This window comes from Triturus cristatus, chromosome 7 (assembly GCF_964204655.1).
Source record: "Triturus cristatus chromosome 7, aTriCri1.1, whole genome shotgun sequence".
NCBI lineage: Eukaryota > Metazoa > Chordata > Amphibia > Caudata > Salamandridae > Triturus > Triturus cristatus.
In genome coordinates, this window is record NC_140590.1 from 1,739,304,458 (window position 1) to 1,739,332,350 (window position 27,893).

At 47.2% G+C, this 27,893-nt stretch overlaps 1 protein-coding gene across 1 annotated transcript in view; it reads right to left on the reverse strand.

The window, feature by feature from the left end:
* LOC146812958 (early activation antigen CD69-like) overlaps nt 1–22,008 on the reverse strand; it is a 79,841-nt gene extending 57,833 nt beyond the window's left edge. Inside the window, exon 1 of the mRNA XM_085614647.1 lies at nt 21,787–22,008. Within this exon, the coding sequence (XP_085470773.1) occupies nt 21,787–21,951 (165 nt within the window). The 5' untranslated portion in view covers nt 21,952–22,008. The remainder of the gene's footprint in view (nt 1–21,786) is intronic.
* Between the last annotated feature and the right edge of the window lie 5,885 nt (nt 22,009–27,893).

Genomic DNA, 27,893 nt, shown 5'->3' on the forward strand with positions numbered 1-27,893 from the left:
TAATTTATTCCAGCCCAGCACGTTTCTCACAATTCAAGTGATTTGATTTTTCCTGGTCCTCAATACACTCTTTAAGAAGCCCACCATAGATCCAGTACAAAAACAATTATCCAACAGTTGTGAATACATAAAAGCAGGGCGGCATTGCCTCCAACCTCCCTGTTTTAAAAGTGGTATTAACCATCTATGCCTCTCGTTAGTATAAAACGTACAAAAAAGGACCACATGCATCGTGCTTTGGGCTGAAGCATTATCACAGGGGCATAGACATAGATCTCTTGACCAGTCATTGATAGTTGGGTAAGTAATTAAGTGGTGGAAAGACCCAAACCTAAATCTTGTCAGGAGGTATCTGTCATATCCACCCAGACATATAACAAATAAGGTTGAATATTGCACATTGTATTAATTAATTGATGTCTGGCCACCATTGGTTTATTCATCTCAAGCATCAACCTGTTTCCTTCTAGGTGGGTCATACAGACTTTTTTAAACTCCTTCCGGTTGATAAGGTTTATACTGTGGGGCAAATTAAAATACTCAAGGTGACCAATGTCCTGCATAAAATTCTCAATATATTTCAACCATAAAATTTTGCGGGCATTATCTAAACTCTTTGCGTCCTTTATTATTTCCGTATTAAGGCCCGTACTCTCTGCGGTCCAAATTCTATGCCATAGCAGTGCCGGCTGAGCTTTAATTAGGTCAGAGATGTAGACCACTCCTAATTCAGAGTGGCAATTGAAAACCGGTGTACTACTTGGAACGGCTAGAATGAATTGCAGAAAGGCATTTTCCATACGTTGGATTGATGTACAATCTTGAAATTCCCAGATAGCTGCCCCGTAGATTGCTACGCTTACACACTTTGCCTGGTAGATCTTCAATACAATTTCTGGCGCTCTTTTTTCCTATCTCTTTGGAAAAATTTGAAAGAGCCGCGATGGACTTCGTAAAAAGTAGAGACATGGCCTTAACTGCTGGGGCCCATGAGCCTGTTCTGTCAAAGAGGACACCCAGATAAGTATAAGAAGTAATAGGTTCCACCTTGCACCCCCCCCCGCCTGGAAACTTCTATTCTTGTTTTTCACTCTCCCACAGGACATCACAAAACTTTTCTTGGCATTTAATTTTAAACCAAGCCTGTCCATGAATGTGGCGTAGAAGGAGAGAGCCCTCTGTAGTCCAACCTGGGTGTGGGCCATAAGCACTGCGTCGTCGGCATAGAGGAGAGATGCTATCGGGCGGGATTTTACAAATGGCGGATCCCTAGTGTGTAGCACCAACTCCTATTCCAGGGCGTTGGTGTATAAAGAGAACAGGAGTGGTGCTAGAACACAGCCCTGCCTTACGCCACGTTCTATATTGAAAGGGGAAGTACACTCTCCCTCTGTGCCATAACGAACCTTTGCAGTAGCTCCAGCATATAGCTGTCTTAAAAACTGTATTAAAACAGGATCAACTTTCAGTTCATTAAGAACGCCCCACAGCTTACCATGTACTACACAATCAAAGGCAGCTGTGAGGTCTACGAATGCTAGGTAGAATATCCCTTCTTCGGCCTGCGTGTATTTACCGATTAAAATGTTTTAATTCAAAATCTGTTCATTTGTTCCTAGGCCCGCTCTAAAACCATATTGGGTATCACTTAGGATGCCGTTTTCCTCGGTCCATCCCTGTAATCGATCAAGGACAATCCTGCCTGCTATCTTCATTAAAGAGTCCAACAAAGATATTGGACGATAGCAGGCAGGGTTTTCCCGGTCGTCCTTTTTGAAGATGGGGACTATGATTGATTCAGCCCATGTGTTAATAAAACCTTTTTCAGAAATACATTAAATAACTTGATGAAAGTACAGGAAACGAAAAACATTCCTTATGGAACTAAATTGCTCATCACACCGTCCCGAAAGCTGAGAGCATCTTTAAACATAACGTGTTATAAAAACGGCACGTTTCTCATTCAAGCTGCCAACAAAGATCTGGAACGATTTGATGAATATTTCTCAATACTAAACAACTATGTCCTCAGTAGTCCCACCTCAAGAAACTACCAATCTAATAGGAATCCTCAACCCATCGTCACACATGGGAACCAACAGGCTGGGATTGAAATCCACAATGAGACTGACTCCCAACAGTGTAATCATGTATTGACGCTAGATTGCATAAACACCATTGATGAGCCACAGCCGTCCAACCAGGAGGCCAGTAACTTGCATGCTAGCGCAATAGGTAGGCCTAACACACTAATTAGCATAAACTCCAAGGATGAGCCCCAAATGGTAATTCAGGTAGTAGGTTGTTCAAATGATGGCGATTCCGGTGCCTCCAGGGAGATAGAACTCCTACAGTCGGATCATGAGTTGGCAGTGGTATGCACCGCCGCCAATGAGCCCCAACATATAAATCATGAAACCAGTAAGTCTGTAGAAGGGGGCCTCAACACTCAGCTATCACTAGTTACCTTACCCCCTGACTCTAGCTCCCATCCTACCTCCGGGGAGATAGAACTCCTACAGTCGGATCTTGAGTTGGCATTAGAATGCACTTCCACCAATGATGAGCCCCAACAATTGAATCACGTAACTAGTAAGTCACAAGAAGGGTGCTGCAGCACTCAGCTTTCCAGAGGAATCATACCCTTTGACTCTAGCTCCCATCCTACCTTTAACATTGATTCCAACCCGCTACTGGGAACAGCCAGCAAGTCGGTAACAGCACATGTTGAACAAGATAACGGGAGAGACCCACACGTGACCGACACAGGGAACTGTGCATCTGTATCTAGTCACAAAATATCATGCAAAGATCCGGCAAAGATATACAAAGCTAACCTCCCGTTAGGGGTACCTACACAATCGCCCACTAGTGCCCAACTCAGATTAGATTCGGAAAAGATTAGAACCCATCAAACTATTAGGGAATCTAATAATTTCAGTTTGCAATCTAGCAAGACTTACAAAGCCATGCTTCTCGCTATTAGAGATATGAAGAACCTGTTGTACCTATCAGAACAAGTGCTCACTAAAATGGAGGTTCTTCAGAATTCCACGAATGAAACACAAGTTAAACGCCGTTCCACCCCAATGGAGGCAGCAAACAGAATTTACCGCCCTCGTGCGCAACTCAACTATTTGACAGACAGTGAGATATTATCCATGCTGTCTACATATGACCCTACTCCCACGTCTCACTCTAAGATAGGGGAGAGCTATATCCAAACTCTCCCAACGAATGCTGGTAGAACTTCTAAGTCTAACAATAGAAGGCTAAATGCTAGCAACCTAAAGAATGTACCATTACTGCCAGAAAAGATTATTTTGCCTATGATCAGTCCTCAAAAACACATCCGGGCCATACTACTCAACTGTCGTTCAGCGAATAAACACGCAGCTGACATAGCCGACCTCATACTAAACCAGGAAATTGACGTAACCATTTTAACTGAAACATGGCTTTCTGACTCGTCCTCACCATGCTTAGACCTATTAGTCCCCCCGAACTACCGGATTTTGAGACAGGACAGAAGTCACAGAATGGGAGGAGGCATTGCTTGTATACACAGAGCAGACATAACCATTACAAAAATACAGTCTGACCCCTTAGACTCTTGTGAATATCTGGGCATGTCACTTAGATCGGCAGATAACCAAACCTGTAAACTACATGCAATCTACCACCCACCTGGTACAAAGAACATGTTCATAGACCAGATGATAGAAATCATAACCACCAACTCTAATCTGCAATCCAATGATATCTTCCTAGGAGACTTCAATATTCACTGGGACGATCACTCTGATAGTCAGATCGCACTGTTTAAAGCATTCCTGGAAGAGCAAGCGTTAGTTCAAGGATGTCAACTCCCTACCCACTCTAAAGGCTCCACACTAGATTGGATATTATCAAAAGAGAAAGCGATCGAGAAAATCGTAATCACCCCTTGTGATTGGTCTGACCACCACATAATCTCATTCGAAATTCCCTTCAGAAAAACCAAATCGACCGCACAATCTATTAAACCAAAAAAATTGACCCGGGACACCAGAAGAATTACCTTGGAAAATGCAGCAGCGCGCTGTGAAAGAGATTTGCAGCCTCCTAAGAGCATGGTTGACGTCAATGACCTCACGCTGCACTATAACAAGACAATGTCAAACATTATCGAGGACATAGCCCCACTTAAACTAAAAAGAATCTCTGACAAAGACAAAAACCCGTGGTTCAATGGCGCCCTCAATTAAGAAAGAAGGTCACTAAGACTCTCAGAACGTAAATGGCGACAACACCCCTCGTCGCCCCACTTAACTCAACTGAGACAATCCAGGAAAGCTTACAATAAAAGCATTCTAAAATGGAAGAAAGACTTTTTCAGGAAAGAACTGGATAATGCAGTAAACAGACCAAGGAAATTATTCGATCTACTCAAAGAACAATCTAATAAATCTGCCAAATCGGCACCAACCATTACAAATACAACCTTAAACAGTGAAGATTTCTCCGTTTTCTTTACAGACAAAGCCAACGCACTGGAGAGGGAGCTCAAAAAAGCAGCCGAAAACATTGAAAGAGATAAGGACTTCTCAGTGGAACAGCAGAATCAACAAGAACTAGAAAAACCAAAACACAATGCTCAGTGGTCAGGATTTAAGCCGGTCAGCGAACTAGACATTGCGAAGATCTTGTCAACCACTAAACCTAATAATCACTACAACGATCCCCTACCGGCAAAGTGCTGGTCTTCGATAAACCACCTGCTAATCCCATCATGGACAAAGGTCATAAACGCTTCATTGTCACAAGGCCAAATACCGGCATGCCTAAAAACTGGTCAAGTCATTCCTCTCTTAAAAAAACCTACAGAGAACCCATCTGATCCTAACAACTTCAGACCAGTAACAAATATTCCCATGCTAGCCAAAGTACTGGAAAAATGTGTCCAACAACAACTGAGTCTTCATATTTCGAAATTCAATCTTTTAAATGATTTCCAATCTGGTTTCAGACCAAACCATAGTACAGAAACAGCAATTCTGCAGATAGTAGATGACGCTTTACTGGCACTCGACCATAACAAAACATGTCTCCTTATCCTGTTGGACCTGTCGTCGGCTTTCGACACGGTGAACCATGAAAAAATAGTCGATCGGTTGAAAAACAGAATGGGTATAGAGGGAACTGTCCTAAAATGGTTTAGATCCTTTCTCGAGAATAGATCGCAAAAATTCATAGTCAACCAAACCCTCTCAGGCCCAACCAGAAACAATATCGGAGTTCCGCAAGCGTCAACACTATCTCCGGCGCTATTTAACCTATACGTAGAACCACTAACGGATATACTACAAAAAGTGAACATTTCTTTCCACATGTACGCAGATGACACCCAGCTGTACATCAAGGTCACATCATCAGAAGAGATAAAGACCATGAACCATGCACTATCGAGAACCATCCAATGGTTAACGGCGAACCACCTGAAGCTAAACCCCCAGAAAACAGAATTCCTATTGATTACACCCCAAAAAAGCAAATCTAATATAGTAGAATGGACCAACACTGTCACTGCTCTAAAATGTACTCCGAAGATTGTCGACTCCACTAAATCTCTGGGAATTACTCTGGACAAAAACCTGAACATGTTAGCACATATTAACACAATGGCAAAAAAAGCCCGTTTCCATTTAAGTTACCTGCGGAAACTAAAACCATTCCTAAATAAAACAGATCTCAAAATAGCAGTTCAGGCACTGGTCATATTAAGGATTGAGTATGGTTGCACAACTCTGGCCGGGCTCCCCAAGATCTCAACAGCACCAGTGAAAGCATGTCTGAATGCTGCCACAAGACTTATATCTGGATCCAAAAAATTCGACCATATCACCCCTCACTTGAAAGCCCTTAACTGGCTGCCCTTCGAAGCAAGAATTCAATTCAAGTTGGCATGCATCACGCACAAAGCATTACACCACAAAACTCCAGTTTACCTCGCACAAAAACTCACGCTATCTGGAGGGTGCCGATTCTCCAGGAGCCATGCAGACCTACTATTGAAACCGGCTCGTTTTTGTAAGAAAATAACTTACGATAGAGCATTCTCCGGGGCAGCTCCGAGAATCTGGAACGCTATCCCCCCTAACATTAGAAGAATTCCATCCATCACGGTATTCAAAAAGGAAGCAAAAGCATTTTATATGAGGAAATTTCTCCCATAAGTACATAGAGAAGTAGCTTTGTCACTGTCTACAAACCTATCATGACTATTCCATGTGCCCGCTAGCCGCTCACTAACCTCAAATGGGCTTGTATATACTTGTTCAAAATGTAGCCTAAGACTTTAAACTACTCTTGGTAATTCAATTGTTGACTGATGACTATATGTGTATATATTATCTTTTGCTGCCTAATGTTCTGTTCTAAACTTGGTAGGCATCTAATGACTTGTAACGTATATGGTTCTGTTTCACCGAAATACAGCTGTAAAGCGCTCTGATACCCTACGCAGGGTCATGTTCGCGCTATAGAAAACACTGAATAAATAAATAAATAAATAAAAAATCTCGGGATTTGACTTATAGATATCAATTGGTACCCCATCAGGGCCTGCAGCCTTACCACTCTTGCTTGCCTTAAGTGCAACAATAACATCCTGCAGTGTGATAGAAAAATTTATAGGTGTAAAGGGCTGATCAGTACTCCCCTGATTCTAGCCTCTGGAAAACTTCTTCAGTATTCTTTTGTTTTGAATAGACTTTAGAGAAATAATCTATCCAAGTCTGTTCCGCTATAGCTGACTCAATCGATGGAGCATCTGGTTTGTTAATAAAGAATGGGTCGTTGACCGCCGACCAAAATTTCGAGCTATCTTTACTTTCGGCTGCATCACTGAGATTCTTCCAGGCCTTATCCTTTAACTCAATTGTCCTATTTTTTCTTGCTGCATGATACAGCTTCCTACAGTCCCTAATCTCGTTCTTATCCCTCGCCTCTTTATGTAAAGCTTTCTTTAGGTTAGTATAGCTTTTGGTACAGGTTTTATCGAACCAACCCTTCCCAATGGTACGCATGCCTTTGCATTCCATGCTCAATGTATTTCTGACAATCTCAGTAATGTTATTAAAAGCAATTAAAATGTCTTCGTATGTTGGGCTGTCACTTAAACATATTTGAATAGGAATTATTGCCTTTGCTATTATCTCGTTAGTTAGCTTCGAAGGGTCCCGGCTTCCCCAACGAATTGCATAACCATTTTCTCTACCCAATTCAATGTTCTTAACCCATGCTATTTTGTTACAATTTCTCCTCGGTACATAGCTTGGAATTACTATATTTACGCTAATAGCCAAGTGATTACTCATAATGTTTTGATGGATATCATAGGCTTTCACATAACTAGCGTAACGATTAGGGATGGTGATAAAGTCAATAGTTGATGGGGTACCTCTGCCTATAAAAGTATGCCCGAACTCCACAGTAGGTATACACAGGCAATTCATAAAACCCAGGTCGTGTCTAAACATGACTTTGTTGAACAACTTGCCTTTTAGGGTATGCTGGAAGTGAATCGGCGGATCGTCCTTGTCTGTGGTTCAACCACACTTCCCTAGTTCCGCCACTGGGCACAAACTAGTATTAAAATCACCACCCCATATAGGGATGGTCTCAAGATCGTCCTTAAATTCTAAGGTACTAATGTTTCCACTGAGCTACTCCAGTATGAATCCCAACTGGCCTACTTCTATATTGTTATAGAAGTTAACCAGAAGGAATGCATTAGTACATGCGGTATGCATTAAAACCATTTGATAGTAGACTTCTGAACTAACCATCTCGCTCTTATGTATACCCAGCAGATTCTAAATATAAACGCATAACCCCCCTTTTGGTCTGCCGCTGGGTGATTGGATTGCAGGTGTGTGGTATGTCTTATACACATTAATATGTATTTTGTTAATAGACCAGGTCTCTTGGAGGCACAAGACACCGAAATCTTTAATAAAAGTCAACCAGTCTGGGTCGTTCACCTTGTTCTTTAGCCCTGCCACATTCCAAAATAAGATTCTGCACACACTTGGCTCTTGGTCGGTTAAAGTCGTGTGGACGTCCCCTGAGGCATAGACATTACTTAAATTACTATACCCCTCATCCTCGCGGTCTTCCCAAGCCGGGTTCTGCGGGGAGAGTGCACCCTGATTTACCGTGATAGGGATATGCTTATCTACAAACTGACCCCATCCATCAAATGTCCATCATTCTCATCTAGAGTAGTTAGGGGACCAAATCTATTTGAAGTGGGTAGTTTATAGGGCAGAGAATCCTGTGTCCAACCCTGCGTACCATAGTTTTCTGGGGTATTTTTAGTCTGTGGTGGCCGGTGATCCTAGTGAAAGAACTATACGATCTCCTTCATACAATTTAATGCTATAACCAACCCAGTCGACCCTCCTCACCATCTTAAATTCCATAAAAAGAGTATTTGTTAAGCCTGTCCTGTTACCCAACCAGTTTATTGTCTTATTTCTTAATGCCGGTCATGTTTCTATTGTAGCTGGTAAGTGCTGGGGGACATTGGTTAAAATAATGGTATATGGGGTAGCTGGAGGGGGGAGGTTGAGTATTTGTACGTCTCTCCAGGAGCATTGTTAGCTGTTTTACCAGTGCTATCGCCTCTCTTCTGTTCAGTACTTATTTTGTTTTCTTCCCCACTCAAATCTCTAGGTCTATTTGCTTCTACATCTTGTGTGGGGCTTTTACAGGGAGGTATAGATGCGTTAGGGCGTAAATCCCTATGCTCAACCCGCGTACTTATTTCTAAAGTATTCTTATCTGCCAAGGTTGTTATTTTTGAGACGGGCCTATCAGTTTGCCCATCACTATTTTGAGCAGTATTTTGTTGAGCCCCTAAAATTCTTTCCAGGCCTATTTCAATTTTTTCCATTGTCGTCACAAGAGAGTTAATAGATAGTGACACAAACTCCTTTAAATCATTTATAGCTTTACACAAGTCCGTCGCTCTACTTGAGTGCTCGATATCAAACTTTTCCCCCCTCAGGGCGCTCGTGAGGATCGTATCCTTTTGTATTTTATTCCTAACACCCTGCATTTTCTCGTGTACCTTTTTTGAGTGGGCCTTTGTTAATCTAGATATATGGGTAGGAGTCGGATGAATTGTGGCTACATCTCCGGCGCTGCTTTGAACTATCACTGCTTTAGATGGGTTACAGGGTTTTTTCTGAAGTGGTGGTTGAACATTTTCTATTGGCTCATCTAAAATATCATCAGGAATTTCCTGAACACACCCGTTGATCGGCTGTGCGTGAGGAGCATGTTCCAATATCATTTTCCCTCCGCCCTCTAGATCACTTGCGTTAAAAAATGCATCATTATCCGTAGTTTCATGTTGAGGGGAGAGTGGGGTTGTTTTTTCATTGCTGATTGTTTCCTCTACGGAAATTATCTGCCTTTCGATATCACCAACAGCCCCTGTTAGATAATTCAGCAACGTCAAGTTCATTTTCTTATGTTTACTCGGTGCTTTTGATATGTGGCTTGCGGCCTGCTTTCTTTTCCCCATTATAATCCGTCACTAATAGGCCTTCAAAGCTTCGACACTTATTGGAATTGGAAGTATATGTGTCGCTTTCAAAAATGGATATAACGCACAGACTATATACTTATTGGATCGCTGAATACCCACGCTTGAAGGCTCCTTAAAAGTACAAGGCCGATTAATGGAATATTAAAATTTTTTAATTCTGTTCGGATTTGAAAATAGGAAAAAAAGCTATAAAACCATAAAAGGAACCAACCATACGCGTACAAAACAGAGTGCAAAGTGCAAGGACCAAGTTCACCAGCAGCATAAGGGTATTTAAAGTGCAAACTGGAATAAGGTTGCTTGCTTCAGTGAGCTTCAGATATATAAGGGATTTAAGGAATTTAAGTTACGGCAGATGGGAAAGCTTGCGGGACACAGTCACAGAACCTTTTTCGTTTGACCCAAAACGATACAGGGATTGAAAGTTAGTGTGGTAGTCCAGCCCAGCCTCCTCCGTGCTCTGACGGGCAAGGACGGGCAAGCGCTGCGGGAGGCTTGGGAGCGCTAATGAACTGCCTCCCGGTGCAGTGTGCAGCGTCAGGAGGAGGTGCCTGGCAGAGGTTGCTGGGACATGTAATTCCTGTTACTCGATGCCATTCCCCTCACGGCGAGAAAGACCGGGAAATGTGAGTGTTGGCCGTTGCCCTCACGGCGACTGGACTAGAGTGTCTGTGGCCACCTGCAACCCTCCTCACAATTCCAGGTAGGTTCAGGTAGGTTCAGGCAAAGGGTCGCGTCTTTTTTTCAAAAACATTTGTTCCTGAATGATTAATCTCTGACAGTAAAAGTCTGCCCTGGTCTGCCCTGGTCTGTTGGAGTCCCCCTCCGGGACTCTGGAGGTAAAGATGCCCCTAAAAGTGTACTGGTACCACTGTTTATGTAGTAGCCCCGCTCCGGGGCTCGGAAGTACAAGCGAAATTTGCTTACTGCGATAGTTGGGATGGTTATATTTATACTTAGGGCAGGTGAAATTTTTATGGACGTTGTAGCCAGTAACGTATCTTGCATAACGGTTTGGCAAGATTATGAAATCTATTGTGGATTCAGCACCTCTGCCTATGAAGGTGTACCCAAAATCCACCCTGGGCGAGCATAAACAGTTGGCAAAACCTAAATCATGCAGGAATAAAATCTTGTTAAACATCTCTCATCTATCTGAGGGAGAGAAATTAATCGCCGGGTCATCCTCCTCCGTTGGTAAATCACATTTTCCTAACTCGGCTAACGAACATAAACCAACATTGAAATCCCTGCCCCAGATAGGAATTATTTCGATCTCGCCTTTTGATTTTAGTTCGCTAATATCCTGGCAAAGCTTCTTCATCACAACGCCTATTTGCCCTTTTTCATTATTATTGTAAAAATTAATTACAGCCATTAAGCATTTCACATCCATGTGGATCAGTACAATCTCATAATAAATATGAGAGCTAATCATTTCGATCTTTAAGGCCCCAATCAGATTTGAAACGTATACACAGATTCCACCCTTGGGTCTTCAGCTCGGTGAGTGAATTACTGGTGTGTGCAATGTCCTGAAGCCGTTAATGTGTACTTCATTGATAACCCATGTCTCTTGTACACACAATATGTCGAAATTATTTACAAAATCTTTCAAAGCTGTGTCTTTCACTTTATTCTTAAGGCCCGTTATGTTCCAAAGAAAGAACTCTAACATTTTTTGTTTTGGGGCGAGTTATTACGGGGGCAAGTTCAGACTCAGTTTGCGAGGCTGGGTTGGAGACCCCACCACTGTCCATTTCAATACGGTCCCTACTAGTATGATCTAACCCGGGTATTTCTTCACTTTTAGGGTAGCTATCCCCCTCATCCATTAGTTCAGCCCTAATTAGACTATTTAGAGCTGATACGCATAGGGTTTCGGTAACGAGGTTAATGTCATTCCTTGTTAATTCTGGCTGGTGGGTAGTCAATCATTTTTGTCTAGGGTCAATAAAGGCCCAAATCTATTTGATGTCTCCAGGTTAAAAAGAGAACTATCTATAAAGTGTCTAGGTGGGCAGGAATTGTTTTGTCTTGTTGGGCGCATAGATTGATCAAAAAAGCACAAAGGAAGAACATGTATATTCGTGTAACTAAGGTTAGGATCCTGTTTTGATTTATCAAAAATCAAATTAAAAATATATGTAAGGTGGAGCTCATCTGGAAATCACTTTAATGAATGTGTCTTTGGCACATTCACAGTATCACTACTGCACAAAAGATACAAAAGGCTTTTCACATGACTTGGTGATAGGTGTGAATTGACACCACAAATTGATCAAATGGACTTTCTCCTAACACAAGTCAAACATGTCTGCTAACAACATTCAGCTATGGATGCCCCAATGGTTCTGGACACAGGCCACCAAAGACAGTTAATGGGAAAGTCTCTCAGCTTCCTCATTTATTGATATCAACTACTAGTGGTGTTATTCAACCAGCAATGGTAACTCCAGATGGAATAGGACCACTCACCATTATAGCTGCATTTGTGCCACTATGCACAGAGGGCCCGAATCACAGAACTAACTTAAGACAAAATCCTAAACGTACTACCATTTTGGTATTCACAGAAGGCACTTACTCATTTTGAATACAAAAATGAGTAAGTGCCGCAGAAGGCACTTACTGATTGATGAGTAAGTGCCTTGAGTGAATACCAAAATGAGTAAGTGCCTTCTGTGAATACCAAAATGAGTAAGTGCCTTCTGTGGATACCAAAATGGTAGTAAGTTTAGGATTTTGATTAAGTTAGTTCTCTGAATCGGGCCCAGAATAACTAAGTCTGCCATTTCTGAATTTAGCAATCCCAGGGCCACAGTTCTGGAGCAAGACATTGTGGGCCTCGAGACCATGCATATAAAGCTGCTGCACTACATACATTTCTATCCTTTGTCAGGCCCAGGATTTTCCCCAATTCCTGCTTCTAAACCCCTACTCCCACCTGTCCTGCCACAGGTGTCTTATTTCTTTGAACAGGCAGGAAATGTCTTCTTATTTGCCCTTGGTATGGGGAAAAACGTGGAAAAGACCCAGCATTCCTGGGCCCTTCTGGTTATGCCCATTCCACAGACAAAACTTGTCAAATCCAGATTTAGTTCCAAAGATACCACCCAGATCAGGAGAGTCCCAGTGTCTGCTAAGTCCAGCAACTGAACCTGAGAACTATTAGGGGCATATTTAATATAAAGTGGCCAAGTGTGTCGTTAAGCCTAGAAGGCTAACGACACGCTTCGTCACTTTAGAAACGCAGGGCTACACCACATTTACTAGAATATGGTGCAGCCCTGCGTTTCCCCCTGCGCTGGAGCCAACTTTAGCTGTCCAGCGTCAATGCAGGCACCCTTTCACCATGGTGCAAGGGTGCCTGTGTTGAGGGGAAGATTGTTTATGTGCAGGAAGGTCTGCTTCCTGCACATAAACAATATTTAAATGCCGTTTTGTAACTTCTGTGCGTGCTGCTTAATACAGCACACATAGAAGTTGCAAAACGGCCTTTTTTTTAGGTTTAAATCTTTTATTAAGGTTTTCAACAAAGGAAAGTATGGCAACAGGCAGTTACACTCTCCCTGGCCCCAGCGGGGGCAGGATAAACACGGCTCGCTTCCACCGCTAACAGTCGGGTGGGAAGTCGAAGAGATGCTTGCCAGGCCCGTCAGCCGCTATCCTATTCTCCCCGCACCCCTAACCCAAGCCCCCCTAGAACCCCCCTCCCACCAACCCTCCCCTCCCCTTCCCCGTTAACAAGATAGTCAGAAGAGCGAAGGAAAGAAGAAAGAAGAAAAGAATGGAGACCCTATCTCGGGGTCAATGGGACCTGAAAGCCGAGCATAAAGGGCCGCCTCTGGGCCAGTAGGCCAGTCAGGGTGTCTGAGCGGGTTCCCTATCCTCCGGATCTGTACTGAGCCGTAGGAGGCGTAAGTATCGGGGACAAGTCAGCTCCCTGAAGTCCTGGGTCAGGAGGGACCGGAACAGCTGCCACAGCTCCGAGAAGGCGGCGCCCATTCCTGCCAGTGTCAAAGAGATACGCTCCATCCCTAAGATATGCCAGAGGCGGGGCAGCCATTCTAAATATGTGGGTATGCGGGGCGTGTTCCAGCAGGCTAGCAGGCACTGTGTGGCTGCCCCTAGAGCCAGGGCCATCTGTTTCCCCCTGAGAGACTTCAAGGGGTAGGTAATGGCATTGGGGACCCCCAGGATGATGTATGCAGGGAGTCTGGGCAGCTCGGTGGCAAAGTATCTGTCCACCTCGTCCAGGATTTGTCGCCAATACGAAGATAGCAAGGGGCAATCCCAAAGAATGTGTGCTAAGGTGCCCAGGTGACCGCACCCCCTCCAGCAGTCTGCGTTGCGTGAGCTATCCATGCGGTGTAGGCGTTCCGGTGTATAATACCAGTAGGTCACCAATTTAGTGAACGTCTCCGTGAGCCCTGTGTGTGTAGCCGTGTGGCGAGCCCTATAGCAACTACCCTCCCATTCCTTCGCTAGTAAGTCCCTCCCCAAGTCTCTCTCCCATCGTGCCCTCCCCGCGTGATATCAGTGATAGTGTGACGAAAGGAGCGTCTTGTAAAGGTCCGATGTCAGCTTTTTGTCCGTTTGACGTGTGATCAGCCAGCGTTCGAACGGCGTGAGCCGGCGTTGCGCTGCGCGTTTCTCCCGTGGCTGTGTGGCCCAATGTTTAAGCTGCAAGTATCCGATCAGGTCCTTGGCCGGAATTCCATAGTCAGCTGCCAACTGTGCCAGGGGGATGAACTTGCCTTCATTGTACAGGACCCCTAGTGCTCTGCAGCCGGAGTATCGCCAACCCGGGAAAGTGGACTCCGGGAGCCCTGGCGGGAAATCGGAATTTCCAAACAGGGGGGTTAGTGGTTAGGGGAATGACGTCAAATCATGTCTCTCACCGGTCTGGTCCCAGAGCCGTACCGTCGTTTGGGTCACCCACGAGGCATATAGGTTAGAGGGCCGCTGCTCCCGGCGAAGAAACGGGATTGCGGCCAGGGATGTCCCCGCCACCGCCCGGTCCTGGAACAGCCAGTGTTTTTCGGATTCGGGCCTCATCCATTCCGCCAGGTAGCGTAGCTGAGCGGCTTGGAAGTAGAGCGCTAGATCGGGGACTCCAATGCCACCGTATTCCGGCGGGAGAGAGCTAATCTGGAGTTTGAGACGCGGTTTCCTGCTTTGCCAAATGAATTGTGCTAATTCGGATTGGACCTGTTTGATCCAGCCTTTCAGCGGGTATATGGGAAGCGTGTGGAACACGTACAGTATCTTGGGCAGTATCGTCATTTTGATGGCCGCCACCCGTCCAAGCCACGAGAGCGGCAGATGTCGCCAGCGATGGAGATCCACTTTAATGGTGGAACGAAGACGATCGTAGTTCAGGGTCCGAATGCTCGGAATCGTGGGGGTCAGCTGCACCCCGAGGTAGGGGACTGGTCCCGATGTCCAGGGGACCGGATATGTTGCACGCAGATCAGCCAACGCTCCCGGTGTGAGAGAAAGGGAGAGCGCCACTGATTTAGCAATGTTAACTTTGAAGCCGGATACTTCCCCGAATGCGGCGAGTTCCTCCAGGATCGCTCCCAGGGACGTTAAAGGCTCTCTAAAGGTCAGTAGGACATCGTCGGCATAGAGGCAGATCGTGTGGGTGTCCCCCACAAAACGAATACCGGTAATCCGGCCGTTTTGTCGTATGTGCTGGGCAAGGGGCTCCATGTACATCGCGAAGAGCAACGGGGAGAGGGGGCAACCCTGCCTAGTGCCCCGGGGAAATCCGAAATGGCTCAGAGGTGTGGCCGTTAACACAGACCGATGCATGGGGATCTCGGTAGCAATTGAGTATTCGCGCCCGCATTTTGTCCTGCAGTCCAAACCGTTGCAGGACCGCTTCGAGATAGGGCCAGTGCACCCGATCAAAGGCCTTCTCGGCATCCACCGCCAAGAGGGCATAGTCGGCCGGAAAGCGGGAGGCCTTCTCAATAAGATGCAGGACCCGTTTTGTGTGATCACTCGTTTGGCGGCCTGGAATAAAGCCTGCCTGATCGGGGTCTATAAGGTTCGGCAGGTGTGGCGCAATACGGGCTGCTAAAATCCCCGTGTACAACTTAAGGTCCACGTTTAGAAGGGAGATCGGTCGGTAGGAACCGCACTGCGTGCTATCTTTCCCGGGCTTGGGGATCACCACTATTGCGGCATCCAGCAAAGAGGAGGGCATCTCCCCGAACGTGTCAAACGAATTGAATAGTCGTGTGAGTATAGGGATGACCAAGGAGCAGAATTGCTTATAGAACGTAGCCGTAAAGCCATCGGGGCCCGGGGACTTGCCGACTTTGAGCCGCGAGATAGCCGAAATCACCTCCTCTGGTCGGATCGGCGCTTCCAGCAGCTCCGCCTGGGGTGTTGAGAGGCCTGTTACCCGTGCTTGTTCCAAATACGCGTCGAGCCCCCCACCGTCAAGTGGCTGCTCATCATAGAGCCGGGCGTAGAAATCCCGAAACGTCGCGGCAATCTCCCCGTCGTCTGTTTGCAGGACCCCTTGAGAGTCCTCTATTGCCTTGACACCGTCTCTCAATCTACGCTCCCTCAGGCAACGGGCCAAGAGGCTACCACATTTATCACCTCCCACATAGTAGCTATGCCGAAGGCGTAGTGCTGCATATTCTGCCCTGTCGCGGTCCAGCGCCTCCAACTGCGCTCTCTGTGTTTTTAGCAGCCGCCAGACCCTCGGAGCCCGTTCTAGGTCCCTGACTTTCTGCGATAGCTCCATGCGTTTCACCTGTCTGTCTTTGTTCTCTGCCGCGGAGAGGGCTATAATGGCACCCCGGACTACCGCCTTCAGAGCAAGCCAGCACGTGGGCAGGGTCGTCTCTCCGTTGTCATTGAATCGGAGATATTCCTCAATGACCCCTTGTAGCTTTTTAACCACCACGGGGCGAAGCAGGAGTGTATCCCGCAACCGCCATTGGTGTTTCCTCCTGCCCATGGGCGGGAGCTTCAGCGTCATAACCACTGCTGCATGATCCGAGAGGGATGCCGCTAAGATCTCCACCCCAGAAGTCTCCTGACAGAATGCTCGGGTGGCTAGAAAGTAGTCCAGGCGCGCATAAGTGCCATGCGCACTGGAAGTGTGCGTATATTCCCGGGCCGAGGGATTATACACCCGCCAGAGATCCACCATATCTAACTCCTGTAGCGCCGTGTGTCCCTTCTGTGATAGAGCGCCTACCTGCCCCGTGCGGTGTGCAGAACGATCCGTCACGTTGTCGAAGACCAGATTTAGGTCTCCCCCAAGTAATAACCTCCGGTCCGGGGAGGCCGACAACTCCGACAGTGCCGTATGGAGGAAGTGTTCCGATCTGTCATTGGGTGCGTAAATCGTGCCTGCTGTGAATGTGTAATCTCCCATATGGAATTGGTAAACCAACAGTCTGCCCTTAATCTCCGCCAATTTACACATCGTGAGCCCCTTGAACCTCGGTGCGAGAAGTATCGCCACCCCCGCCCGTTTTGTGGAATCACAGGAAAAGAACTGTATGGGGAATGACCGGGACTGCAGCCGGTGTGTGTCTTTCGTGAGTAAGTGCGTTTCTTGGAGCAGGCATAGCTCCGCCCCTGACTGTGCAAGAAGGGAGATTATGGATCTTCGTTTGATAGGATTGTTCAGGCCCCGGACATTGAGCGTAAGGATCTTAAGTGTTGTTGGAGGCATTCCCACCTGTCAATGAACGCTAGCTGGTGTTATGCATCCCTGTGGTGACCGAAGCGCGCCCACGCCGTCCAACCACCGCCCTTCAAGCCCGGCACAGGAAAGAGAAGAGAAAGGAAGAAAAAAGATAAAAAAGAAGGAAACCCCAACTGGCCCCGTGTATCCACCCTCCCCCTCCCCAACAGTGTTAAGTGAACCAAAAGTCCATCTTCCAAGGAAGATCAGAATGTCCAAGGTCAATGGGGGAAACGTGGCATACCAAAACGTCCCCTCTCCCCCGCCCACCCGCTCTTGTGCCCGCCAGCATTGCCCCAACGAGCTCAGAAGCAGTGTAAACGAAAAGGAACTACAGTAGCACTTCCCTCAGGTAGCCCCCCTCAAGGGCCTTTGTCCTTCTGAGCCAGCGATTCTGCCACCGAGGATATGGCATTTTGACGTCCCTGGGCGATCACCTCAGGGGGCGGCCTCCGCCCTCTGGCACCTCTACGGCACTGCTTCAATTGGCTCCAACCTGAGCCTGGGCCACTGACTCTCTGAGAACTCGGTGCCTGACCCTCCTCCTCCTCCTTCGGGCAGTCAACGTCCAGTAGCTTGCACGCCTCTGTCAGGGAGCGGAGCTGATACAGCCGGTCATTGTGCCGGAAGATAAGACGAAACGGATGGCCCAGGAGTATTTAATGTCCTGTTGACGGAGGACGTCCGTGACAGGGCGAAAGGTTCTGCGTTTTTGTAGGGTCAGTGCGGAGAGATCCTGATAAAGCACCGGGAGGGTACCTTGAAAGGTGATGGGGTGTTGTGATCTGGCCCTATGGAGGATCTCCACTTAGTGTTGTAGTCCTGGAGACAGACCAAAATGTCGGCCGGCAGGGCATTGTCGGGCGCGGGGGGCCCACCCAATGGGCCCTGTCCAGGACGAGCGCAGTGTCTGCCGGCCTCCCTAGAATCTGGTTGAAGAAGTCTCGCGGGAAGGCGAAGATGTCCCCCGCTTCAGCATTACGTTTCATCCCCCGGATGCGGATATTGTGCCGCCTCAACCTGTTCTCCAAGTCTTCCAGGTGGGTTTGAATGTCCACCTGTTGGTCGTGGAGCCGCAGAAGATCCTGATGTACCAGGGAGAGCTCCGTGTCCTGTGCATCCATCCTGTCCTCTACCGATTGTACTCTCTCTCCCATGCCATCCAGGTCCCTCCGCACCTCCCGTAGCTCCGCCGCGAGTTCCTGCTTCATGCTTTTGAGTTCCTCCCGTTGTTCCGCAAACAGCGACAGTAGGAAAGCCCTGGTGATCGGCTCCGCTCCGTCGTCCCCTGCACCCTTCGACTGCAGCGCGTCAGCTGCGGTCATCTGAGTCTCGGGGGCCGCCGCCGTCGCCCCCACCTGGGTCTTGGCAAACAACTCCTGCAGCAACTTGCTCTGTGTCTTGTCCTTGCCTTTACCCCGCTGGGTCGCCATCGTACGGGTGGTCCCACCGCTGAACTGTCCCCCCAGGCGTGGCACCAGGAATCGGGCAGCAAACCGGCCGGTCCGGCCCCTGACGTCCGCTCTCCGCGGTGGCAGACCCGCCGCCGGCCCCGTCCGCCTCTAGAGGGATGCAAGGCCCACCCTCGTGCTCGGCGCCATCATCCCCCTCCACTGAAGAGCCTGTCCCAGTAGCAGTGTCTGTGGGCCTATTCGCCTCTCTCCTGTGCCGCCGCTGTTGGGGGGGCAGGTATCCTCCGCTACTGCACTCCGCTTCTTGGGGGTCTCCCCCCCCGGCGTGGGGTGGCGCGGCAGCAGCCCCCTCCCGCTCCAATCCCGCAATCATGGCTGTGGGGCCCGTCCACCCCGTCCCCCGCCCACCGGGCGCCTCCAGGCCCCTCTTCGCACCGGGGGGGTCGAGTATCGTGGGCTGTCCCCCCTTCCTCAGCGGCCTGCGGGGAGTAAGCTGTCTCACGTCCGGGGGCCCGCCGTCCCCCCAGCACCTCCACTCACGACTGCAGGCTCTCCACCGCCGGCTCCTCCACCTTCAGGCCGTGATCCGCCGTCTCGTGCGGGCGTCCACCAGCCGGACAGGCCCCCCGCTCTGGTGTGGGTGAGTGGCCACTGTCCCCGCCTGTGGGTGCCCCGGCCGCCTCTTCACCAGTCGAGGATGGCGCCGCGCCGTGCCCTGGTATGCCGCCGGCCTTCCCGCTTTCTAGCCGCCCCTGGGTCCTCTGGGTCCGTGCCGCTGTCGTTGGCGCCCCTTCTCTGTGCCCGCTGAGGTGTAGCCCCGAGGCCGCCTGGCCCCGGGGGCGGCAGTGCGCCCACTCGCCGCCGGAACTGCCACGGGGGTCGCTCACCCCCGCCGGGTCCTTCTTCACCTGAGGCCGGGGCTGAGATGCTCGTCTCTAGGCCACGGCCGGCCGTCGACTGCCCCCGCCGTCAGAAGGTCACCTCTGCTCAAGGGGGCCTCTGCGGGGTATCAGCAGGCTCGCCCCTCTCTCGGGCGTCGCTGGTGGTGCTGTGTGCCGGAAACGGGGGAGGTAGTCGGTCCCGTTTCGGCGCTTGTCTCGGGCGTGTGAGGGAGAGACCGAGAGATGCGTCTCACCTCGCCGCCATCTTGGCCACGCCCCCACGGCATTTTTTTAAAATGATTGTTTATGTTCAGGAAGGGGGACTTTCCTGCACATAAACAATCATAGACAATTTGCTGTTTCTATGTGTGCTGCTCAAGGCAGCACATATGGAAACAGAAAAAACGAGGGGAAAAAAAAGCATTTCTTCTCATTTTGCCTGTTTAAGACCAGGCTTTCCTTGGTTTTAATTTTGCAGCTGCCTCCTATTTATGTTGCCCTTGTAAATAGGGAGCAGCAACATAATCAATGGGTTTTGCGGTGGAACGCCCACCACAACACCCATTGCCCTCCCCTTTTACGCTAAACACAGTGTGAAAGGGGCCTTATTTTCAAGGCAGTGTTAAGCCACTTTAAGTGGCTTAACGCTGCCTTGTAAATAAGGCGAGACCCCAAAGTGACGTTATGGTGGCGATACGCAAGTGCAATTGTCTGGGAAGTGGGAGACAAAAGATTAAACTATCTCCACGACCAATTAGAATGGCTGCGTTTAGAAGGATCTGAACTAGGGGTGGGCGGAATTTGCGAAATTAACTTTCGCAAATTATCGCGAAAATGTTTAAAATTATCGCAAACAAGCGGAAATATCGCGAAGATGCGGAAGTTTTTTTCCCGCATGTTCGCGAGATTTTCTGCATGGTTGAGGGTCGCCAACTTACCCATGTGGTTGCTTGCGGGCGCGGCCATCTTGTTTTGAGTTGTCTCGCGGTGCATGATCGCGAGAAGAAAGACGTGATCGCGCGACGCATGACGTCACTGCGGGCGCGAACTGTCGCGAGACAGCGCAAATGGATAAAAACAATACAACATCTCATGGAGAACGCGACTGGATCAAGAAAACTTGTCGGCGAACGCAGGGATTCAGGTAAGGCGATCGCGCCCTTGCGCGAGAATGTATTATTTTACAGCGCGAGCAAGAAACAAATTATCGCCAAGCTGCGGAAACCGGAAATCTTGACATTTTCGCGCTCTCCGCGGAACGCGAAAATGTCAAATTATCGCAATTTCCGCGAACGGAACAAAATTTTCGCCCAGGCCTAATCTGAACACTGTTGGCAATTGCACTTGAATATTTTGTATGAATTTGTATGAAAGTGGATGAAGGTGTTGTAGTAAGGATGAATTCTTTGTTTAATCTATCACTCAGGGGTCAATTATGGTAGATTGTATTGTATTCAAATTTTATATTAGAATTGTGTTTATTTGTATGTATATGTTGAAAATAATATTTTTACACTAAAAAAAGAAGAAAAAAAGTTAAGAAAAGCATATATTTTTGTAAAACATAAAAATGAAGTCAAATAAATAACGACAACATGATAAATTATACAAGTCCTCTTTTTATTTTATTGAAGTATATTGTTGTTATGACATAGCTGGTTAGCCCATGTTGTATGTAATCTTTGATCTGTGAAAGAAATATAGGTCACGAGGGAGCTTTTTCATATTGATCATGATATATATTATGCGCATAATTGTTTTGGGCGGCCCGAAAGTGCCGTCCAATCACTCATGCTTACATAGGGAGTGTAAATCACTCTCCCCCCTGCTTTGAGAGCAGCCCCGCCCCAAAGACGCTGCAATAGGGAAAACTAAAATTATAATAACCTTGGGTTATTCTCATCTTAGTTTTCCTTTTTTTACTCTGCAAAAAGCAGAATGCTGACGCTCCTCCGCCTTTGCGGATGAGCCACCACTGGAGACAGAGATCATATGATATCACATCTGGTAACATGTGCGCTATTCCTATAAGTCATGTTGAAACCTGGAGAAACATATCTCTGTTTGGTCACAAAATATTAACAACCATGCAATGTTCCCTTGACATGAGAAAATGGTAGAAAGAAACAGTGAGTTTAGTAGCAGTTGGGGTTGGATTCCCACTCTCCTTACCAGTTCGAGTTGGTTGTCAATTACAGCCAGGAGGGAGTAGAGTGCAGCGCACGAGTCATTTGCCACCGTCCAGTTTGCTTCCACTGTAGAAAAATAGTAACACTTGTTGCGGTACCAGATCCAGCCGTCATCACAGGGGCGGCGCCCTGGAGTCTCAGGGACCATACCGTGCTCCACACTACTTTGTACATAGATAGTCTGCACTCGCTGTCCAGAAAACTGGTGTGCTTTTGACACTGTTAAAATATGAAATTAAGATGCATACTAATCAGCATTTGCGTCCAATTGTGTTTGATAAAAACAATTCGCCCAACAATTAAGCCACCAAGGAAGGAGTACTCTAAGGAGCGCTGGGGCAAGGGGAGGGAGCCATGTGCAGAGGTTGGGAGTGTGGTGGGTAGGAAAGGAGACATAAGTGATTCTCTTGATATTGTTCTAGATGTAAGTGCAGTGGGAAGTATATATTTCTTATGGTGATGCAACCTATATAAACATGCACTTTCCACTGTCGCACAGTACACAAAAATGTGCAGTTTGTATTTTTTAATGTTCTTCTGTGTTGAAACTGTGGGATGGCATGCACAGCCCTAACTTGAAGACAAGCCATGCAATGCATTTTATTTACACAGTGACCGCACGCTGAAGACACACATGCACCTCGATTACAGCGTTCAGCCTTCTGATCACTTTGACATATTCTTTGAGAACTAAAGCAATGTAACTGGGAAAAAGGCATCATTAGATGAGAGGACTTTGCCTCCGTTGTCTCCTGCCACCCCAGGCGAATGTCTGGGTCTGCCAGTTTACAGAGACCGTGTTTGATTCTAAGCACCTTGCTGTATCAGGTGTATTTGAATCTACAAGGCTTGGAAACCCCACAACCACAGGTGAGCGGCCCCTTCCTATCACATGTTTATGCACTACAGCATGTGGATTACCTATAAAAAGTCAGCCAAGTATACCTGCAATTTTACACATTTTATATTAGCAGAAACTGGCTATGTGACTATAACAGTGGTGTCAAACGTGAAGTCAGAAGGAATCCATAGCAGATTTTAAAAATATCCACAAATGTACAAAACATTATTCTAAATGAAATAATTTTCAGGAAGTGTCTTTCTATACTTAGGACAAACCACCACAGATCACATCTGTGTGTTCACCATTCACCTTCAGCACTCTCTTTGGCATTGTGGTTAATTACCTTCCATGTCATATTTATCCATAAACTTGTTTTCAGAACAATTTGTTGACACATAATTAATCTTTAATATAAGTATTCGTGAAAAGTCACTGCTATGCCATGTTGTTGTCATCATCATTAATTACAGCTGTCCTCAGGCTCCCTCTCAGCTGTGTGTGTCAAGACTCCTCGCCTGCCACTGGATTTTCAATGACTTCACCTCAGGAGTCAGTCAAATTACTGTGATCCATCAATTTGTATAATTCACGACCTTTAAAGATCAACAGAGCATGCCTTCAGGCACGGTTCTGGCAGCTTCGAAATTGCAAACATGGCAAAGCAGTGACTTTTCACGGATACTTACCTATTGCAGTGCGTGTATCTGAGGCATCTGAGTTTTAAGAACAGGGTAATGAACGCTACAGATGTTTTATATCACTGTGGCAGCTGTGATGGCGATAAAATCTAAAAAGTCTTTCTTCTATCATCATGAAGAGAACCCACCAATGAAAACACATTTCCATAGATTTAAATGAACCCAGAATGCTGTGCGTTTTAAGAATGTGTTTTAAGCACTGAGAAAGGTGATCTCTTCACCGAAATGAGTCTGCTGTAAATAAATGCATTATATTATATATATTTATTGCTGCTCAAAAAAGTCACTTCTAGGCACTCGCAAGGTCCATAATGCATTTATTTACAGCAGACACGTTTCGGTGAAGAGATTTTATATATATATATATATATATATATATATATATATATATATATATATATATTCACTGAAAAAACCATAGGTTTCAGGGGTGTTATAGTTAGCTGGACTTTTCACTTGTACAAAACCATTGAAATTCCCCCGTTATAGTTAGTTCAGCTAACTATAACTCGCGCGCCCGCAATGCACTGCTGATGACGTCACATATTACATCACTCATGACATGGTCAGTGACATCACTCATGACATCACTCATGACATCATCCTTGTGATAGAGTGGCAGACCTCCTCTCACCCTAATATAACCTTTGATACACACATTCAAAAATAGAAATCATCCTGTACCCTCAACTTTTTCAGACGGATACTGGTGGTAACTGAGTCTGACTAACCAGTCCTAGAGCCAGTGCTATGTTAAAAGACACTTAGAATACAGTGAAAACACCTACATACACTAGGGAACATTATGCGTTAGGGTCCCCCTGTGATTAGCATGACCTCCTCTGTAAGCCCCTAGTATATAATAGGGCAGGGGGATTATAACTACCTCTTAAAACAGGCCACAGGGCGTTTTTGCACATGTTAACTCAGGCCCCGTCCCCTCCCTTCACCACTGTGTAAACACGCCCTGTGTCCGTTTTTAGTTGGGAGATTAAGTTCATTTGAATCCTGAGAGTCCCTAGGGTCCAACTAGCCCACTAGGTACCTCCAGTAAGTGCCACAGAGCTGCGTTGCAGAGAGGTGTAAGAAATGGCACGGCCTGAACCACCTCTCTGCAATGCAGCTCAGTGGCACTTACTGGAAGCACTTGGTGGGCTAGTTAGCCCCCAGGGGCCCTCAGTATTGAAGGGAAATTATATCCCCAATTTAAAACGTGCCATAGTGCGTGTTTGCACACGTCACCTCAGGCCCCGTCCCCTCCCTTCACCACTGTGTAAACGCGCCCTGTGGCTGTTCTAAGTTGAGAGATTAAGTCCCCTTGAATCCTAAGGGTCCCTAGGGTCAAACTAGACCACTAGGTACCTCCAGTAAGTGCCACAGAGCTGCGTTGCAGAGAGGTGTAAAAAAGGGCTTGGCCTCAGAACACCTGTCTGCAGCGCAGCTCCCTGGCGCATACTGGAGATGCCTGTTGGGCTAGTTGGTCCTCAGGGACCCTCAGTATTGAAGAGGAATTAATTCCCCAACTTACAACTCGCCAGGGGAGCGTTTGCAGAGTGCTGGAAGGAGGGGGCGTGGCCTCCGGCACGATGCCTGTCTTTTATTAATTTTAATTTTTTAAGAAGGGGGACTGTGTGGTTCTCCTTCTTATTCTAATTTATTGGCCCTGATGACGCCATCCCCCAGGGCCTGTCTCCTAATTATATTTTTTTGACCCCAATCCCCAGGGCCGGCCACTGTTTTTTATTATTTTTAAAAAATATATATTTAGAGACACACCTAGGACATGCTGGACAAACCGTACGTACCTATCACCATGACGATTTGCGTGATATTCATTAAAAGGCGACTATGCATACAATTAATCCACGTGGAATGTATTTACACCACTAGTGAAGCTCTGACATGTCTGATGCCCTACCGTGCCTAATCCCGGTAGACACCCTTGTCGTTTATTTATACAAACATGGGTAGCTATTGACGGGTACATTTAATACACATGCACACCAAGCCATTCAAAAGGGATTCGGCAAAAATTCGACCAAAACTATGCAAGAAACCCCCCTCACGGTTAATAAAACACACATCCACTGCTGGATGTGTAATACTTTTTATTTTACTCTCTGGAAAGGGGACGAACATCACTTGAGAGTCCCAGCGCGCTCCGGGCAGAGCCCAATGCTGTGTTACACCCACCATTGCCTGCTGAGTGTCACACACCTCTTTGTTGTATTCCACTAGCTAGTGCATATGCTATGACACTCTCTAGCCCATGTGCACTGTAACACCACCCCGTGAATATGTCATGCCACACTTGTCATCGCACGGGTTATATTGCCCCATCTAACGTGCCTTCCTCGATGCTTATGTTATAACGCACAGTGCTATGCCATACATATTACAATCTGGGATCCATATCTTTGTCACAGTGCATATGCAACGTTACACTCCCCAGCACATATTTTATATTACAACTTTAGAGACTAGTTAGGTTACACAACACTGCCCTGTGCATATTACACTCCAAGGCGCATATCGCATAGCACGCGCTAGTGCCTGTGCTATCTCGCGCTCTCCAATGAATCTGTCATTGCGCACAATGTATTGCATATTATATTTCACGCCCGGTTCATCTTATATCACACTTTTTGGTGCATAGTTTATACCATACACTATATCTAGTTTTCATTTTCAATCGTGCTCTCAGGACTATGTTCTATATAACACTGTGTTCACCTACCCTTTTCACGCGCATTACATTTTGCGATAGGGGGTGGAGGGTCAGGGGGTGTTTCTGCCAAGTGAGCCCGGAATCACAGTCACAAACGTCCTCTTCTTCCTGAATAAAAGTGAGATTATGATGCATACTTGTTCATATTTTAAGTAGTTCGCACAGACACACGTTTTAAAAACAATAAAGCTCCTAATACCCGCCTTCTCTGAACAGTTAGCTTGCTGCCCCATCCCCCTCCTCCCTATCCTCTGTTGTGTGAATCCATGGACTAGCCTCCTCCCTCCTGCCATGCATGGTCTGATGTGCTGCACTGCCCTCAATTTAGTATGATGTACCAGTCCACTCCTCCTGCCCTCCATTGCCCAATTCTATGCCCCATCATTGACCTCCTGCTTAAACTCTGTGCTTACCTTGCTGCCCCTATTCTCCTTCCCCCTGCCCTCCGATGTCTTTGTGCATGCCCCTGCTCCATCCTTTTTGCCCACCATGTTCCATGGACCTGCCACTCCTATCTACTCTGAGTGTTCTGTTGAGCTGCCACTCCCCTCCCACCTGCCTAGCATTGTCAGATGACTGTAACCTGTCCCTGCCACCTCCACCCTGCCTGTCCACATGCCATGCCCCTATCCTCTTCCTCCTGTCCTACATGGTCCATTGTACTGCCACACCCTTCTGCCCTCCCTGGGTGCTGCAACTGCTCCTCCTGCCTGCCCCGTGCGGTCTGTTGTGAGGCCCCTTCCCCTGAAATTTCTTGTCTGTGCACAGGCCCTGACCCTCCCTTCTATCCTCCATCGTCCTTTGTGCATGCCCCTGCACCCTCCATCTTGCCCATCATAGCCATTGTGCTGCCACTAACCCTCCCACTTGGGATGCATGGTCTTCTGTGCTGCCATGGCCCCTCCCACCTTCCCTGTGTGGTCAGTTACCTGCCCCTGACCCCCTCCCACCTTCCCTCCATGGTCTGTGTGTATGCCATCACAGTCTCACTGTTGCTCTTCATGGTGTGTCTTGCTTCTAGTGCCCATCCTGCCTGACCTCCATGGCTATCTTGCTGCTCCTGCCCTGCCCCCCTTGCCCCCAGCCCTCTGTTTACATGTGCAGACCCCTACTCCCTCCCTCCTGGCTTGTCGGTTCCATTGTAATGCCCCTGATCCGTCCCTCCTGCCCTTTATGGTCTGTTATGATGCAGCTTTCTCTCCTGTCTGTCCATTATGGTCAGCTAGCTACCATTGCCTCTTGCCCCTCTGTTCTCTGTTGTCCATGTGCATGGTCCTGTCCCCTCCCTCTTGCTTTCTATGGATTGTTGTGCTGCACTCCCTTCCCGTATGCCCTGTGTGGTGTATTGTGCTGCTGCAAACCCTGATGCTTGCCCTGCAGGGTCAGTTTGGTGCACCTCTCCATGTCCCTCCTGTCCTCTGTTATCCAAGTCCATGTCCCTACCCCATTTCCTTCCATGATCCAATGTACCATACTTGCGAACATTTTGAACTTGGTAAGAGGGAGATTTTGAAAAAAAACTGGGGTATTGATTTTCCCCTTTCAGTTACATTGAAAAAGAGGAAATTGTAGACAGGAGACAGATCAAATAAATCCCATTTGAGCTTAAAAACATTGGACGTTTCCTGGCTGAATCGGGTCTGTTGGCATGTATGGTTGTACTACCATTGCCTCCTCCTTCTGCCCACAATGGTCTATTACATTGCCACAGCCTCTCTTGCAAGTCCTGTATTGTTGGTTTGTTGCCCCTGCCCCCCTTTCCACTGCCCTCCATAGTCTGTTGTGCTGCCACGGCCCTTCCTGCCTGCTCAGTGTAGTTA